The 15,956-nt window shown below is 39.5% G+C and overlaps 7 protein-coding genes and 1 non-coding gene across 8 annotated transcripts; 3 read left to right on the top strand and 5 right to left on the bottom strand.

The window, feature by feature from the left end:
• Positions 1 to 1,185: 1,185 nt before the first annotated feature.
• ATC70_009268 lies at positions 1,186 to 1,256 on the top strand. The gene has a single exon. It is a non-coding gene; the product is annotated as a tRNA-Gly (tRNA).
• A 2,082-nt stretch (positions 1,257 to 3,338) lies between these two features.
• Positions 3,339 to 5,708, bottom strand: UGA1 (4-aminobutyrate transaminase; the record flags this gene model as incomplete). The annotated part of the gene is made up of 3 exons (XM_064828504.1): positions 3,339 to 4,628; positions 4,694 to 5,588; positions 5,647 to 5,708. The coding sequence occupies 3 exons, from the start codon at positions 5,706 to 5,708 to the stop codon at positions 3,339 to 3,341; spliced, it is 2,247 nt and encodes a 748-aa protein (XP_064685706.1).
• A 78-nt stretch (positions 5,709 to 5,786) lies between these two features.
• On the bottom strand, positions 5,787 to 6,756 carry ATC70_009266 (uncharacterized protein; the record flags this gene model as incomplete). The annotated part of the gene is made up of 7 exons (XM_064828503.1): positions 5,787 to 5,868; positions 5,983 to 6,211; positions 6,273 to 6,345; positions 6,402 to 6,465; positions 6,518 to 6,548; positions 6,601 to 6,663; positions 6,726 to 6,756. 7 exons carry the CDS (start codon positions 6,754 to 6,756, stop codon positions 5,787 to 5,789), a joined length of 573 nt encoding a protein of 190 aa, XP_064685705.1.
• Positions 6,757 to 7,163: 407 nt separating this feature from the next.
• On the top strand, positions 7,164 to 7,700 carry ATC70_009265 (uncharacterized protein; the record flags this gene model as incomplete). Its single annotated transcript, XM_064828502.1, has 1 exon — positions 7,164 to 7,700. The coding sequence occupies one exon, from the start codon at positions 7,164 to 7,166 to the stop codon at positions 7,698 to 7,700; it is 537 nt and encodes a 178-aa protein (XP_064685704.1).
• A 154-nt stretch (positions 7,701 to 7,854) lies between these two features.
• On the top strand, positions 7,855 to 8,888 carry RAC1_3 (Rho GTPase protein rac1; the record flags this gene model as incomplete). Its single annotated transcript, XM_064828501.1, has 2 exons — positions 7,855 to 8,586; positions 8,643 to 8,888. The coding sequence occupies 2 exons, from the start codon at positions 7,855 to 7,857 to the stop codon at positions 8,886 to 8,888; spliced, it is 978 nt and encodes a 325-aa protein (XP_064685703.1).
• Positions 8,889 to 8,892: 4 nt separating this feature from the next.
• Positions 8,893 to 10,530, bottom strand: ALG9 (mannosyltransferase; the record flags this gene model as incomplete). Its single annotated transcript, XM_064828500.1, has 4 exons — positions 8,893 to 9,829; positions 9,881 to 10,024; positions 10,077 to 10,275; positions 10,329 to 10,530. 4 exons carry the CDS (start codon positions 10,528 to 10,530, stop codon positions 8,893 to 8,895), a joined length of 1,482 nt encoding a protein of 493 aa, XP_064685702.1.
• Positions 10,531 to 11,720: 1,190 nt separating this feature from the next.
• Positions 11,721 to 12,326, bottom strand: ATC70_009262 (uncharacterized protein; the record flags this gene model as incomplete). Its single annotated transcript, XM_064828499.1, has 4 exons — positions 11,721 to 11,732; positions 11,785 to 11,998; positions 12,050 to 12,270; positions 12,324 to 12,326. The coding sequence occupies 4 exons, from the start codon at positions 12,324 to 12,326 to the stop codon at positions 11,721 to 11,723; spliced, it is 450 nt and encodes a 149-aa protein (XP_064685701.1).
• An 846-nt stretch (positions 12,327 to 13,172) lies between these two features.
• ATC70_009261 (uncharacterized protein) lies at positions 13,173 to 14,981 on the bottom strand (the record flags this gene model as incomplete). The annotated part of the gene is made up of 3 exons (XM_064828498.1): positions 13,173 to 14,665; positions 14,724 to 14,874; positions 14,937 to 14,981. The coding sequence occupies 3 exons, from the start codon at positions 14,979 to 14,981 to the stop codon at positions 13,173 to 13,175; spliced, it is 1,689 nt and encodes a 562-aa protein (XP_064685700.1).
• Positions 14,982 to 15,956: the final 975 nt, after the last annotated feature.

Genomic DNA, 15,956 nt, shown 5'->3' with positions numbered 1-15,956 from the left:
GACTTCAGTTGATTTTACACCTGTCAGTTTGATAATAAAACATACCTTTATCAAGTTGACATTACTGTTTTTTTTATTCTTTTTTTCCATGAATTTTAGTCTATTATCAAGCCTCAAATTCCACAACCACGATTAAACGAATATGTAACAACAACAAAATAGAAGCGACACCAATTGAGTAAGCACCAACATTGATTAGCAATACACCAAATAGAGACCACATCGACTAGAATAACAGTATCAACGCACCACCAAGAGATAACATACAGTTTTACAACAATTATATGAGTGTGTCAATGCACCAGAACACCACACCAACGAGGAGTAACCCTTCAAGTAAGACATAGTAGATAAGTTAGAGAATTATACCTTGTGCAGTGAAATCAGGTTTAAATAGATTTCACAAAAAAAAATAAAGCAATAGTAAAATACAATAGAAATCAACTGTATTTTATTTTGTGTATAAAATGAACTGAAGATCCTGGAATTGAGTAAAAAAAAGAAGAGTATTTATACATTTGCATCTGGCTTGTAGGATTAGTGATGATAGAGAGCAATAGGTGCTGCTATTGCGATATCTGGCAAATGTTGTTGATGTTTGATTTAAAGTGGTAGTCAATGCAGGAGCACTGGCCATAAGGGTCGATTTGAGTAACCTTGATGGGCTTGGGTGAGCTATCGTCATAGCATGATTTAATGTAACCTTGATGGTTTAAAGTGTGATGTTTGTTATTGAAGCATGGAATCCTTTATCTGGGATATTGTGCAACTATGGCAGCAGGGCATAGTTGTCATATTTGAATATGCTTGTTATTGATTTAATTCTATTTGGATAAAGATACCATCACCTATTACGACCATCATGGGTGTGATTGAATACACTGTGATCAGGAGTGATTCATTCACACGATGTGCGATATAAGCGTGTATCTTTACTTTAGTATTTTTAAATGGGTTTTTGATGTACATTTGAGCGCTTTCATTAATAGATCCAAATAGCATGAATTTGAATGAGTGCTATTTGATGAACTTTGGTTTTCAATTAAGTTGCGTTTGGGTGGCTATTTCATTACACCTTGAATCCACCATCTTGAGCCTTTCCCATATACGGTATATTGCCTTTTTAGGAAATCGAGATAGAGCCAAGTAACCAAGAAGAAAATACACACGTTTCATAACATGAAAGCGCGGTTGGTTAAGTGGTATAATCTTCGCCTGCCACGCGAAGGGCCGGGGTTCGATTCCCCGACCGCGCATTTTGCACCCTTTTCAAAACGGTAGTGTGTGTAGCCTGATGTTGTCAAGTAAACACAGATCTTGTGTTTATACTTTTATCGCTACTCATGACAAGGCTGCAGCGTATCTTTTATCGCAACAGATCAATGTTGTTACTGCTGTTAGAACTGGAATAGAATAAAGTTGTGATAATAAGTAAATAAACCAAAACGCATATCTGACTACTACAGTGGTGTTATCAGAAGAATAAAGTATTTTTTACAAAATTTCTTCAAGAGAGCTTCCAAAATGTATGAAAGCTAACTTATGATTTATTTATACGAGTTATGATATGGTATCACTAACATGTGTAGGAGTAACATTCACTACGCAGTTCAATCATGTTCTAAGTTCTGTCGCTGTCATAACTCTGCTTAGAGGAGTGTATCAATTTTTTTTTTTTAAAAAAAAAAAAAAACCTCTACTTGTAGCTCATAAAATATAAGATTTTGAGCAAATTTATGAAGGGAACGTATAATTGGTACTTCAAGCCCTTGCATCATAATGAATCTAACGTAGAGCTATCGAATAGTCTTTGTTTTGTGCGAATCCAGTGAGTATTTGTTGAGATATGGTCAAAAAAGGGTATCATGCAAAATGGATTTTTCTTCAAAATCTGCCTGTGATAGCAAGCGAAAAAACTGGGTGACCTTTTTTTTGTCAGGACAATATTGTCGATATTTCATGATAGAGTTATGTCAGAGCTTCAAGCAATAGCTCATTCGATAGGAAATTTTTTAGTCTACAATGTTTAGTAATGTTTAACGAAATGTTTTGATAACAGATACTGATTAATCTTTAGAAAACAGTCAAAAAATTGCAAAAACAATCGTACCAAATATCAGGTAAACAATGTACACCAGAGACTTGATATAGATACCATTGTATTCTCCTTTGAATTTTCTGCAAGTTTCATATAAGTTTGAAGGGGTGGTTACTATCAAGAAACGCGTAATTTGAAGGTCGATAGATTTCGGAATCCTATGGATCATCATTCAGAATATAAGAAGTTGAAGCTCCGTTGACTTTCTGCATGTGTACACCACACATGTATGTATTTGACCAAGCATTTTAAAGATCGGAGCGTACGAAAAGGGCCATATTAACTTGCTGGTTTCAAGTTATCAATAGATACTTGACATAATGAAGAATCTTGTTTTTAAGATTAGACAGTTGTAGCTTGCTTTGTTTGATAATAATAAGATTTGCAATATATAGCATCCATATTAATAGCGTCTCAAATGCTGACTATCCCATAAACTGGGCCCTTTACAACACCTAAAAACGGTGTTCAATCTTCAATTTTTTCCATCATCAAATCTTGTTAATCATATTGCAAATGGCGCGACCAAAGGCCATTATATGCTGCGGATGCGAAAATGCCGTGCTTGGTTTTGTATACGAGTATGTAAAAGCAAAATCATGGGGTCGTTATTACTCAATGGAGAAAACGCCTACTAGCAGCTCTGAACATCCTAGATACAATTTGAGGTACTCTTAACTATTTTTATTTTGATAGCGTGAGATGTTGATGATTTATGTTTTGAGAATATGCCATGGATCAGTATGTAAAACAAATGCTGTATACTGCAGTTTGTGTTTTTTTTAGAATTCTCTGGTTAAGTTAATCATGGCTTATAGAGCACTTGTATTATAGCGCATCATTATGCTGTAATCCATTGGATTCTGATATATTCAAGAGCATCTAAATGGTGCAGCACTGATGTGATAATGCACCATAGCCATTGAAGAATCCGAATGAATATTGGTCAGTGTATCCTTGTTTTATTTTTTATTTTTTTTTTTGCAAGGCAACATGGTGTTATTCCTATCGTACTCAAAGTTGAAGAGGTAATATTGATAAAACGTATATACGTTATTCAGTTTGATTGATTGGAGTTTTTTTTTTTTTTTTTTAGGAAGAAAGTATTACTGAAGCATCACAACATGCATTCACAATAGTAGTAGATGTTATAGCTTTGCACGTATAGAGTATAGTACAACAAAAAAAGTTTATTCAGAACAAGGCAAAATCCGAAGTTGAAAGAAACGACCCACGTAGCTTATATACCAACAAGCATCATCAATATATAACCCAATGTGACAATGCAGAGCATAATCAACATACTACACGGGACGCCGTTCTTGAGGAAATCTTTAGTTCTAAGATAAGGCTCACCTATGATGTTTTCTTGCGAGATGGCTGTCATGTTGGGGAATCCAGATACTGGTAAGCCCATTGCCGCAGAGCAAACAAAAGCAGTTCCCATCACAAGCAAACGAGGATTTGGATCGGCCAATTGAGCACCAATTTTTGCGACAATAGGCAAAGCGATCAATGCAGCAACAGTATGACTGATGAATGTAGCAATCACCAACACCAAACAGCAGAAGATAAACAGCACTTCAAACGTCGAAAATCCCATGACATGATCTGAGATACCGAATGCAATGGTATGCAACAGCCCTGAACTTTCGACGGCCTTTCCCAGCGCAATACCACCCATAGCCAAGACAATGACGTTCCATAAGAAATTATTGAACTCATCTTTTGTCAAGATGCCAGTACCAAAGAAAGCGATCAAGGGGATGATAGCAATGACACCCATATCACCCAGAGTATCGCGATACGTACGAGCAATGCACCATAGCGTAATGGTAAATAATGTGACACAGACGATAAAGAACTGAGTTGGGGTCATTCTCAGAGACACTTTGTTTGTTGTTGTTGTGATCTCATGTCCATCATTCTTGATTTGATAAGACTGCAATAACCAAAGCCAAACAATGCAGTTACCCAATAAGCAAAGTGGCACCGATACGCAAAACCAGTCTGTCCAAGAGGGCGGAGGCGACATGTTCTGGATGGCAATGACATTCTGTGGTGAGGCAATAGGAGATGCAATGCCACCCAAATTGGAGGCCAATGTGATGCCCATAATCAAACACGGACCAAACGGAGACCCCACAGGCAGTGCACGAAGGATAGGCTGAATCAGTGATAAGCACAAAACCGGTGCTGCCACATTACTGATCCACATGCTCGCCATGGAAGCCACCAGCATGTTCACCAGAAGCACGCGAGATGGGCGGGTGCCAGCTTTAGACAGAACAAAGGAAGCCAATGCTTTTGCGATACCGTACTTGTTGAGTGCAGCAGCGATAGCGAATCCCCCCAATAACAGCATAATTACCGGTGACAGCATAGATGCAAACACAACTTTGGAAGCTTCCATTGCGCTTAGCCTTTGATACACAATAGTTCCATCTGCAGTTTTGTGTTCTGACCGAATCACTTGCAAAACAATGACTAAAAATGGGACCAGTAAGGCTGTTACGAACAATGGCATCAGCTGAAATACATAGTTTTATGTGAGTTGCAAGGATTACATACATGCCTTGGTGCAGTTGTATTTACCTCTATGGCCCATAAAAAACTAGAAAGCACCAGAATAGCAAAACACCTGCGTTGTTCAACGTGCTCAAATAGGGAGCTGTTGAGCAGATACATGAACAATGCCAAGCTTAATGCCAAGTAGATCCATGTCTTCACTTCAAACCCTCTCCAGCTGGCATTCGCCTTTTCTTCTTCGACGACAATGTTTGTTTCCCTGCGTTCTCGTCCTATGCACTCTCTCCATACAAGGTTTCTATCATCTTTCAACGTTTCAAGCAAACACATTTTTAAATCCGCTGATTTAGTAGCATGTTCATTGTAAAGCGTTTCCACTTGCTGAATAAGCTGGTTCAAATGCTGAGAGGTAGATGGCTTGAAGGGATACGACTGCAATAAGGTATGGCTGGTATAGGTTTCTGCCAGCTTGGTATTCATGCACTTGTCATATTTCTTCAAAATCTTGGCAAAGGCAGTCTGATTCAGGTACAGGAAAGATTTAAGCTTTGACAAATAAAGGTACAAATTCATCAAGCGTTCGTCTTGGCTGTCATTTTCTTGGTGCTGATAGCAGTTGTGGGACGGTACCATGGTATCCGCAGTAGAGATCTGGCCATCATCTATACTGCAACTGGAAGCGGAAGCAGGCAGTGACAAGTAGGGACTTGTGTTTGTACTTGGCTCATGGATCACAATGACAATGGGGCTTGTTGATGGCGCTAGTATTTCGTCCAATTCAGCGTTGGCTTCAGATTCTCTTTCAGTATAGAATTGAGTGATGTTTGATAGTGAAGTATCCAAAGCTTTAACAAATGTTGAATTGTCATTGTCATTGGTTGATAGCAATGCTGTGTGTTCAGTCAGAGATGCCAATTTTTTCTTTTCAATCATGTAGATCAGTGATTTCAGAGAGGAATAGCTATGGTAATGGCCGTTAGTGCACATGTCACGTAAGTTACAGAGCCAGAAACACTCACGGCAGGTAGCTATCGCACCACTCGGGCACAGCATTGAATTGAATATAGCGAGCAAACTTCATTTCAAGCTACAAAATAAGAAAAAGGGTAAAATCAGAGGGATCCGCATGTTTAAATAGCAATTCTTTTATTTGTTGTGCTCAAGGTTTGTTATAAATCTTTTCCTCTTTTCCCTGCGATTGTGCTGCCCATCTTGCAGCATTAAATAAGAAATCACTCAATCTGCTCATATGTAACATCAAGGAGAAGGGGCGAAATGTCATATTATAGTTAGAGAAAGAAACACAAACAAACAAACAAACAAACAAACAAACAAACTCTATAGAAGTTTCTTACCTGTTTAAAAAGATACCAACTGAATCATCACAGAGCTGGTCTCGAACCAGAGGCTGAACTGTTCTCTCTGCACGGCGACATACTGAACGAGCCACATGCAAACTAGCGCTTGATTTACCTCCACTGGGCAAGATGAACTTTGTCAGTTTGGGCAGCTGCTGATCGTACTCATCAATCCAGTCCTCCAGGGCCTTGACATGCTGCCCATCCGCATCAAATCGAGTGCGGGCTGTTTCGTACTGTTTTAGCATGTCATGTCTTCAACTGCATGTACACACCATGTTCTATACCTAATCGAGCTTCATTGGATTGCTCACGAGGTGTCGCAAGGTTAGAGCCTACATCCTGTAACAGGCATTGAATCTGCAATCACTTTGAATATCATGCCATCATCTATAACATCCTGCTGTGCTTTGTACCTTGATTAGCTTTTCCACCAATTCATTTCCCCAATCATTGTCTTCCAAAAACTCCATAGCGAGTCTATTTTTGCACTGTTATATTACATGCGCTCATCTTTCAGCATACAACATACCCGATATTTGATGTCAGTTCATCCGTTGTACCTATAAGCAATCAACAAGTTTTCGCTTTTGAACGCGCAGTTACTAAATTTACCTAATGCTTCAAAGATCTCGTCATCCTTGGCTCTACGCTCTCCATTATACAAGCTGGAAGTGCCTTGCTTTGCTAGTTAATCCAACTGAACTGTGCCTACTTGACGATCATATAGAGCATCTCACCTTTGTCCCCGGTTTTGGTATATATTTTCATTTTGGAAAGGGAAGCCAGGAGAAAATAGTCCCCTCCCCCCCAACAAGCTTCTTTTATTGCTGGCGAACGATCAAATCAAAGGGCGCTTGGAAACGATCATATCAACAGGGAAGATCTAACGCGTGTTTGACCACTTGTATCGAATGTAGAGGCAGTATTTTGCAAATCAATGGCCTGCCAGACAGACGCTAGAAAAGCGAGCGAATTCATCTAGTCTTGTTGACTATGTAACAAGAGAAAACGGAATAAATCCCCAGATGACAGAATGACGAACGACAACGAAACACGATGAAGCTAGGAAAAACCGCTAAAGTGCATATAAAACCACGCAGTTTATTTCTTCTTCTTTTCATCAAAATATTAAGCAGACTGAAATGTCAAGACAAGAGAAATCAGAAAAGCAAAAAATGCTGGACAATGAGTGGTATCATCCCGGCCACAAGGAGCTCTGCGATGACAGACTTCGTTGTCAAGAACTACTGAAGCAATACAATAGCCTGCCTAACAGTGAAGAACGCAACCAGATTGCTCGCACACTCTTTGGCTCATTTGGCGAGAAGGCCTTCATCAACCCTGTCATCAAGTGCGATTATGGCTACAACGTGTTCATTGGAAAGAATGCAGAGATCAACTATGATTGTATATTCTTGGATATTGGTAAAATCAAGATTGGCGACTATGTGTTTATGGGTCCTGGTGTGCACATCTATGCTGTCAATCATCCACTCGATCCTACATTGAGAAAGACAGGTGCTGAAATTGGCAAGGATGTTGTTATCGGTGACAATGTGTGGATTGGTGGTGGTGCCATCATCTGCCCAGGCGTCACTATTGGCGAAGGAACTACTATCGGTGCTGGATCTGTTGTCACCAAGGATATTCCTGCTAATGTGCTTGCTGTTGGTAATCCTTGCAAGGTGATCAAGGAGATCACGCCTTCTTAACTAGCATCTTGAAATAAAAGACGCTGCACACAAATTTGCGCTTAGCTGTAATAATAAATGCTTGCTTTTATTTGGTCTCAGCATGTTACCCACCATGTTAAATAGACAGGAGGGCAATTTAGGCAGCTGTTTGTTATTATTCTCTAGTGTTGCAATGAATCGCCCCCTTACTAGACTCAAAAAACCATGGCCTCACTACATCCAAACCTCCGTATCACACTATTGCAAACGTACAATACCCGTAACATTGGAAAGCGATAGAAGAAATCACACATTATGGTCCAGCGCAGCTATCATCAGCCCTACGACAATAAACGGCACTACTACAGATACAGCATTACCAGCTGTTCTGGCTGCGAATGAGTCTGTTCTGTACAGCATACACGACGCAGGTATGCCGTGGTGGGCTACCATTGTTGCTGGTACTTTGCTGTTGAGAACCACCATGACGTTGCCCATTGCCATCTATCAGCAGCGTGCTATGGGCAAAATGATCAATTTAGCACCTATGATCCAAAGTTGGGCAGAAACACTCAAAGTGCAGGTTGCCAAGGAGAGCAAACAACAGGGCTGGCCATATCAGAAATACCAGCAAGAATTGCAGAAGCAATACAAGCAGAAAGTTAACTCTATCTATTCACATCACGGCTGTGCGCGTTGGAAGATGCTGCTGTTACCATGGGTGCAAATTCCCCTGTTTGTGTCCATGTCGCTGACCCTAAGACATTTGACTGCCTACCCGTTACCATGGTTAGGGCAGACATCCAATTTACCAGCAGAGGGACTATCAGATGGTGGGTTAGCTTGGTTTATGGATCTGACAGCTGTGGATCCAACCATGGTGATACCTGTCATGATAGGTGCTGGTAACCTGATCAATGTAGAGGTACAGTGGATATACGCAGAGATGGAGTATGCTATCAATACTAATAGAATGGGTAGTTGAATGCTTGGTATGCAAGAGCAAATCAGAGCAAAACACAAAAGATTATGACCAATGCATTCCGGGTGCTGTCAGTTGCATTTGTTCCTATAGCAGCCAATGCACCAATGGCCATAGGTCTTTACTGGCTCTCATCAGCATGGTACAGTGTGGTTCAGAACATTGCATTCAAGATACCCAGAGTTAGAATTGCTTTGAAAATGCCTTTATTAAATGTCGCAAAAAAGAACAAGAATATAGAATAAAAACCTAATTGATTATGTAATCCTTACTGTGCTCTATCTGTTTGTTTAGCATAAAGTAGAAGCTAGTTACATTCTTTGGCCACAAGAACTGGATCTCCCCTGCCTGCTTGCTCTGATACCATGATTTGCATCCTGTCGTCCATGTTGTACCCTTGAAATCCTTTTGCAATTGAGTGAAAAACCTTTCTTGCGCATCTTTTTTGGGGTCCATACACTGAATCTTGTTTTTCAGAATGTAATCCAACAATCTGATACCGTAGTCAATTTGGCATTCAATCATCGTGACCACAGAGTTGTGTCCAAGGCCAGATCCAGGGCCAAGCATCATAAAAAAGTTGGGAAATCCATGAATATTGACAGTTTTGTAGGTTTTGGCGCTATTCTCGTCCCACAGCTTGTTTAAATGAACATTGTTGCGTCCGTATACTTGCATCTGTCCCAAAAATCCATTAACATTGAATCCTGTTGCCAAACAAAGCACGTCCACATGCGTTTCCGATCCATCCACGGTGGTGATAGTTTGGCCCTGAACACTGGCAATAGGCGAGGTATTGACTGTAACATTGTTTTGGCACAAGGCTTGCAAGTAGTCGTCAGAGATGCCAATACGTTTGCATCCGGGTGTGATATCCGGTATCAATTTGCTTATGAGATCAGGTCTGCCTTTGGATACAAGCAATTGAGTCATTTGCTTTTCCATTCTCTTTCTAAAGAATTTGGCGAACCACGAATTAGCATCACCCCAAACGCTAAACCGAAGCTCTCGCAGAAAGAACTGATAGGCTCGGTAGATGCGCATCAGGAACGGAAAGAAGCTGAATAAACGCTTGACGAAATTAGGGTAATAGTAGTTGTTGCGAGGAGTGATCCATGTAGGTGTGCGCAGGTAGTTGTGGAGATGGGATGCCTTGGCAGCCAGATGGGGCACAATTTGGACGGAACTACAATGTCTTGAGTACGTCTAATTGCTCCCTGTACCTTGTTGAATTTACCTTGTGCCACTACCAATGATGGCGACCGTCTTGCCTGTGAAATCGTAATCATTATCCCAATAAGACGAATGGATGATTTTCCCTTGGAAAGATTGGAATTCCTGGGGGATATTTGGTACGCGAATGGCTCCTACACCAGAGAAACTGCATACAATCAACACCATGTTTGACTTGGCTTCATATAGTTGCAACTTACATGAAATCATAAAGTCTGGTTTGCGTTTCTTTTGATCCACTCGTCTTCAATTCAATTTCCCATTTTTTTAACTTTTCAATCCAGGAAGCACGAACCACTTCAGTGTTGAACTGTGTTTGTTCATAGATGTGGTACTTCCTGGCTACACTACGCATGTACTCAAATATTTCTTTTTGACCGCTGTACTCTTGGCTCCAATCTGTCTCGACAGATGAGTATCCAGCGCACCAAATCACTCTGTGTCAAACTTACTAGGATTTAATTCGAAACTGAATGAATACAAATGGCTGGGAACATCTGAGGCTGCTTGTGGATACTGATTGTAGTGCCATGTTCCTCCAATGTCTTCAGTCGATTCGAATATATCTGCAGAAAGATTCAGCTTCTTTTTGAGTTGAATAGCAGTGGTCATGCCACTGAATCTATAAGGTAAATTCAAATTAGCTGTCGGCATGATAGATTGAAATGTATAATTGCTTGTTTGTACCCTGAACCTATGATTGCAATGCTTGGATAGGTCATGCTGGATTACTTGCAAGCAAAAGAAGAAAATATAGGCAGAGAAGCCCACAAATGATTTTTTTTTGGCTTTTATATATAACATAATTTCAAAAAATCACTAGAGTTGGTGCAACAGGAAATATTAGTAGCTTGAAAGGTTTGCTGCCAACATTTCCCTACAATAAATCAACTAGTTGATTCATACAGTCAAATTCAAGGCTTGATTTCTATTCAACAGTGCTAGTGCGCTCACAAATGCTTATACACATGTACACTGAATAGCCCTTCAATTATGAATTCTATAAAACTGCATTCATCGCACATGTTAATGTCTGTGTGAATGTGCCACATAATGCTTAATAGTCCTCTTTTAGGGTATAAACTACTTCGCCTGAAAGATTTAGGCTTTGCCCTGAGAAAAATCGATAAGTTGGTGAGATGAAACCAGTGCATTTTCATCATGTAAGCAGAAATGTCAGTCAATCTGCTCTTTCAAAGTTGCATGAATTGCACTATTTTTTTTTTATATTTGATGGCTAACTTTGCCAGAATGCAGGCACTCGGCAAGAGTAGAGGCAATTTTACAGCCAGTGATGCTGTAGATATCATGTAAAGCTATCTCTTGCTTAAATTCCATAGTTTGAATAGATGAAATACTACTACAGTGGCATTTTGCTCTGGCTTTCGATTTAAAAGTTTTTAAAAGAATCAAAAACGGGCTGCTTATCCTAATGATTACTCCAGCGTATATGCCAACTTATCTAGCTGTCTCAAACGCTACTTTTCTCTCACTCTGTCTTCTTCAGCTTGAAAATAATCTGCTTGGGAGAAATTCCTTGGCTTATAGCTCTTCATTATAAACAATACTTCTTTTTCGTCGTTTATAAACATGCCATAGTTTGGCGTCACGATGTATCTCATTCCATACAAGAAATAAAGTAACGGACACAAGCTTTGGGTACCTCATTAGGTGCTCGTGTTGATTATAATGTCACAACGTGGAACAAGGTTGATTCAAAATGACGTACTTCAAACGATCATCAAGTCAGCAACAATATCTTGTAAATCAAGAGGAAAACGCGTAATGAATAGAAAGTTTGATATTTATTAGAAAATTGTTATCAACATCATGTAGTGGTTGTATTAGTTGGTACCCTACATTTAAATATGTCAATAAAACTCTTACTGCACAGATACTGAGCCTTACCATCATTTTTACAAACTCCTTGTAGTTGATCTTTCCATCACCATCGATATCAGCCTCCTTGATCATCTCGTCAAGCTCTTGGGAGGACAATTTTTGACCGAGATTTGTCATGACCGAGCGAAGTTCATCTTGTGTGATACTGCCATCTTGATCCTTATCAAAGACCTTGAACGCTTCCAGCAAATCATTCTCTGTTTCGTCATTGCCCTTCATTCTATATCCACATTAGCGCTACACGAGCAAGTGATCTTTAACAGTTATATACCTGGACATGATGGTCAAGAATTCGTTAAAGTCAATACGGCCATTGTTGTCAGAATCGACATCATTGATCATATCTTTCAATTCTTCATTGGTGGGATCTTGGTTTAAAGAACGCATAACTTGGCCGAGTTCTTCTGCATCGATAGCACCATCCCCATTCTTATCAAATAAGGCAAAGGATTCGCGATACTCGCTAATTTGTTGTTCGTCAAGTTGGTCAGACTACGAGACAATACAGTTTAGCGAATGTTATTTATGAGAAAGAAACGACATACCATGTTGGTTTTCAAAAAGTGATGAATACGTAAAGTAAAGGCAGATTAATGGGTCGATTAAATGATGATGAGCTTATGATGGCGTTGACGAAACAACACGCTTTTCATGGGAGTTTTAACCTTATTGCGCCCTCTCATCCATATGAAGCAAAGGCCCCAGCGTCCTAGTGGATAAATGCATGAATTAAAGCCTCAAAGAAATGTTGAGTCATGAGACGTCGACGTAAGTAGCAGTGGTGCCATCAAAATGAGATTGAATTTGCTGAACATTTACACTGCATTCGCCTCTCCTAGAACAAGTTGCAAATATGTGCTCTCTCCTTTCCTGAGTCAAAGGCACTAGATGTCATGCAGATCATTTCTGGCACGATTTGAATGTCCGTTCCCTAGCAACCAGGCACGGTTGCTATGGTAGTCAGCCAAAAACAGCAAATCAATTATGATACTGAGACGAAATCAATGACAACATCGTCATTGCATCTTAAAAAAAAGCCAAAAGAGGCATATTTAGCAGCAACTGCACTAATCAAACAAAAAAGAATAGGAAAATATATTGACAAAATAATACGTGTGTTATGCTACCAAGGAGGAGGATCTGATTTTTTCTTGAATTTTATTATCTCTATAATAATATAATGATGTTCTTGTGCATATTTAAAGGTTGGAAAACAGATATATGAGTTGGGTATTTACATTTTTTCATTAGTCGGTATTTTGAGTGATGTTTGTGAAAAGAGTGATGGATTGTGCTTAATTTTCAATATAGAAAAGAATGAGTGAGGCATATTATATTGTCGACAAATACTGATAAGTTGAGGCATGAATGAATGAATGAGAGACGTTGAATGTTTAGAAGGATTTGGCGGTATTCGTTGGTTGATATGGAAGGCTGGAGGGATCCTCATCATCTGAACTATACAGGGAAGAATTATTCGAAAGTAATTGATAGCGCATGTTCATTTGCTGTTGCTGTTGTTGCTGTTGTTGGTATTGAAGCTGAAGTAGCTGTTGCTGCTGCATATATGGAGGTGATACATCACTGTTGTGGTTACCATCGTACAAGCCTTGGAAGTTATTATTAGGATGGACAAAACATCCAGGACAGCTGCATGATTTGCCATAGTAACATGTCACGACTTGAGTCACTGCTGGCTTTTCCTTGGCTACTTCCACCCTCTGTTCCTGATTTGAAAGTAGATTAGAGAGTGGCGTAATCGTTATAACAACTGATTCTCCTTGTTGTTCCACAATGGAAGAGGCTGAGGAACAATTTAAATGAGGAGCATAGCTACCGCAAAGCATTTGCTGTTGTTGCTGCTGCTGTTGTTGTTGTTGTTGGGATTGAGAGGTAGATGAAGATGTTGTAGTTGATCTCGTCATATCAATGCCTGCTGATGCTCTTGTGGGATTGGTTTGTTTGTTGCTATTAGCATTATTATTAGCAGCAGCAACTGAAGACGCAGCACTGTTGTTCTCCATCAATACATTGTTCAAGAGTGTTGTCAGTTCATCAGGGTCTGTCATCATAAATCTGCCCAATTCATCAGAGGATTGGCCTTGAAATTCACCGTTGCTCACCATGTCTGCATGAATCGAATTTGGCGAATAAGATAGATTAGATGAGGCTGTTGATGAGGCAGAGGAAACATTGTAACCAGCTGTTCCTGTCATGGATGCAGATAAATTATTGCTATTCACTACTGCGCTTTCGGATTCCATCTCGGTGATTTGTCGATACTGATCATTCAACAAGAACGATTGCATGTCCATCATTACATCCTCTTGTTGATTTACCTGAAAGGGCATAGTTGTTGCTGATACGGTTGTCATAGTAGTATTGGTAACAGGGTGAGAAATAGTAGATCGTCTGCTGTTGTTGCCGCTATTAGTAGAAGATCTTCGGGAAAGAGACGATCTGCGTCTAGGACTCTTTGTTTGTCCACCCAAAAACCGAAGGCTGGACGAGCTATGTGATTTCTGAAAGTTGTATAATCCTGGCGCGTTTTCTTCCAGTATCATGCCCCGAGATCTGACAGGTAAGATAGGAGCATTGTCTGATGGATGTTGCTGCGAATTTGATGTGCTCCAATTCTCTTTTGTAAAAAGTACCTTTGTGGCTGTCTCATGACAGGTACACTGAGAAGGAGGATGAGGAACAGCAGTGCCTTCAAGAAGAGATGATGGAATGACAGGGTCTTGTTGGCCATCGATTTGAATCAGATCTGAATAGGAAAGGCTACTATTACCATTTTGATCTTCTAAAAAAAAGGATTTGGCTGATGGGCACCGATAACATGGCTGCTGCTTTTGCTGCTGTTGTGTTGTGGCTGTGTTTTCAACATCTACGTTAATTATATTAATTAGCATTTATTTGATCAAATTCATATAGAGAAGACTTACTTTTAGTTTTGTCAGTGCATGAACATTTAATGTGAATTTGTCTTGTTTTTCTGAGATCTCTGCAAAATGAGCATTGAGTTACTGGTCTTCCCTTTTTGCGAATTTCAAACAGAGGCCGTTCAATATGATTACAGTTAGAAGATCGATGACCCTACGTTGATCATGTTCAGATTAGCATGCAATGGATTTCAATTGGAAAAAAGTGAGTACTACCTTGACACATGTATTACATGCGAATTTTATGCCGTTAATAAGCATGTGTAAATAAAACCAATCTTTTAGAATGAGATAGACAGAGAGAGAAGGGTAAAGAAAAAGTGAGGCCTTTTTTTTCGTATGTGATATATATATAAATATCTGTATATTAAGGAGAAGAGTGAAGGGAAAGCTTTTGAAGATGAGCGCTATAGAATTTCAAATAATGAATCTCCCCCCATAAAAAAAAGACAGGTTGTCTTTTCTTCCTCTAGTTGTTTGCTTTTTCGCTGCTTTTGTTGAATTAATCTCTTGATAATTTGATTAACTATATCAATACGTATTAGTATATATGCTTTGTTTTGGTATTTTTGCATTCAATAGTATTGAAAACGGCATTTAAAGAGAAGAAATGATGTTTTACAGGAGCATGATTGGAGATGTGCAAATCCCATCAACCCTTTAAAACCAACATTTGCACCGTCTTTTTCGGCTGTTTTCGCAGAGTGCATTTACCTTGATAGTAGAGAAAGCAACCAGATGAGTGGAAAGGGGATCAGAATATACGAAAAAAAGAGAGAAGGAAAGAAAGAGGAGGAATTCAACAAGACAATTATATAAGACATCGAAAAAATGTCGCCGTTCTGCGTTCTCTGGCCGTCTGTAGATCCCAAATGATATGATGTTATAATTGAATGTTGTGTATATAAAATGAAAGCTCCCTTTTTCAAGATATTTTAATTAGTTTGCGCAACATTATCCTCTGTGCTTTTAAGAGGACTTGCGGTATTCATTGTACATGAGAGAGGGTTATAATCGTCGTTGGCTAAAATCACTCATTTATTGCGCACTAAAAAGGTCCCCCAATAAACCTCCCCTAATGGACTTCTTCAATAGCGATTTAGGCGCAATTTATTATTTTACGCACCTGCTTCCATGCCTAAAGAAAAAACAATCCATCTCTACTAATGCTCCCTATTTCTCTTTTCAGGCAGATTCTGGCTGCACGTGTAAATTCAATGTTTTGGTTACTACACC

Source organism: Mucor velutinosus (genome assembly GCF_035048745.1).
Source record: "Mucor velutinosus strain NIH1002 chromosome Unknown tig00001563, whole genome shotgun sequence".
Classification (NCBI taxonomy): Eukaryota; Fungi; Mucoromycota; class Mucoromycetes; order Mucorales; family Mucoraceae; genus Mucor; species Mucor velutinosus.
Note: the sequence above shows the minus strand (reverse complement) of the source record. Positions and strands in the feature narration are given on the sequence as shown.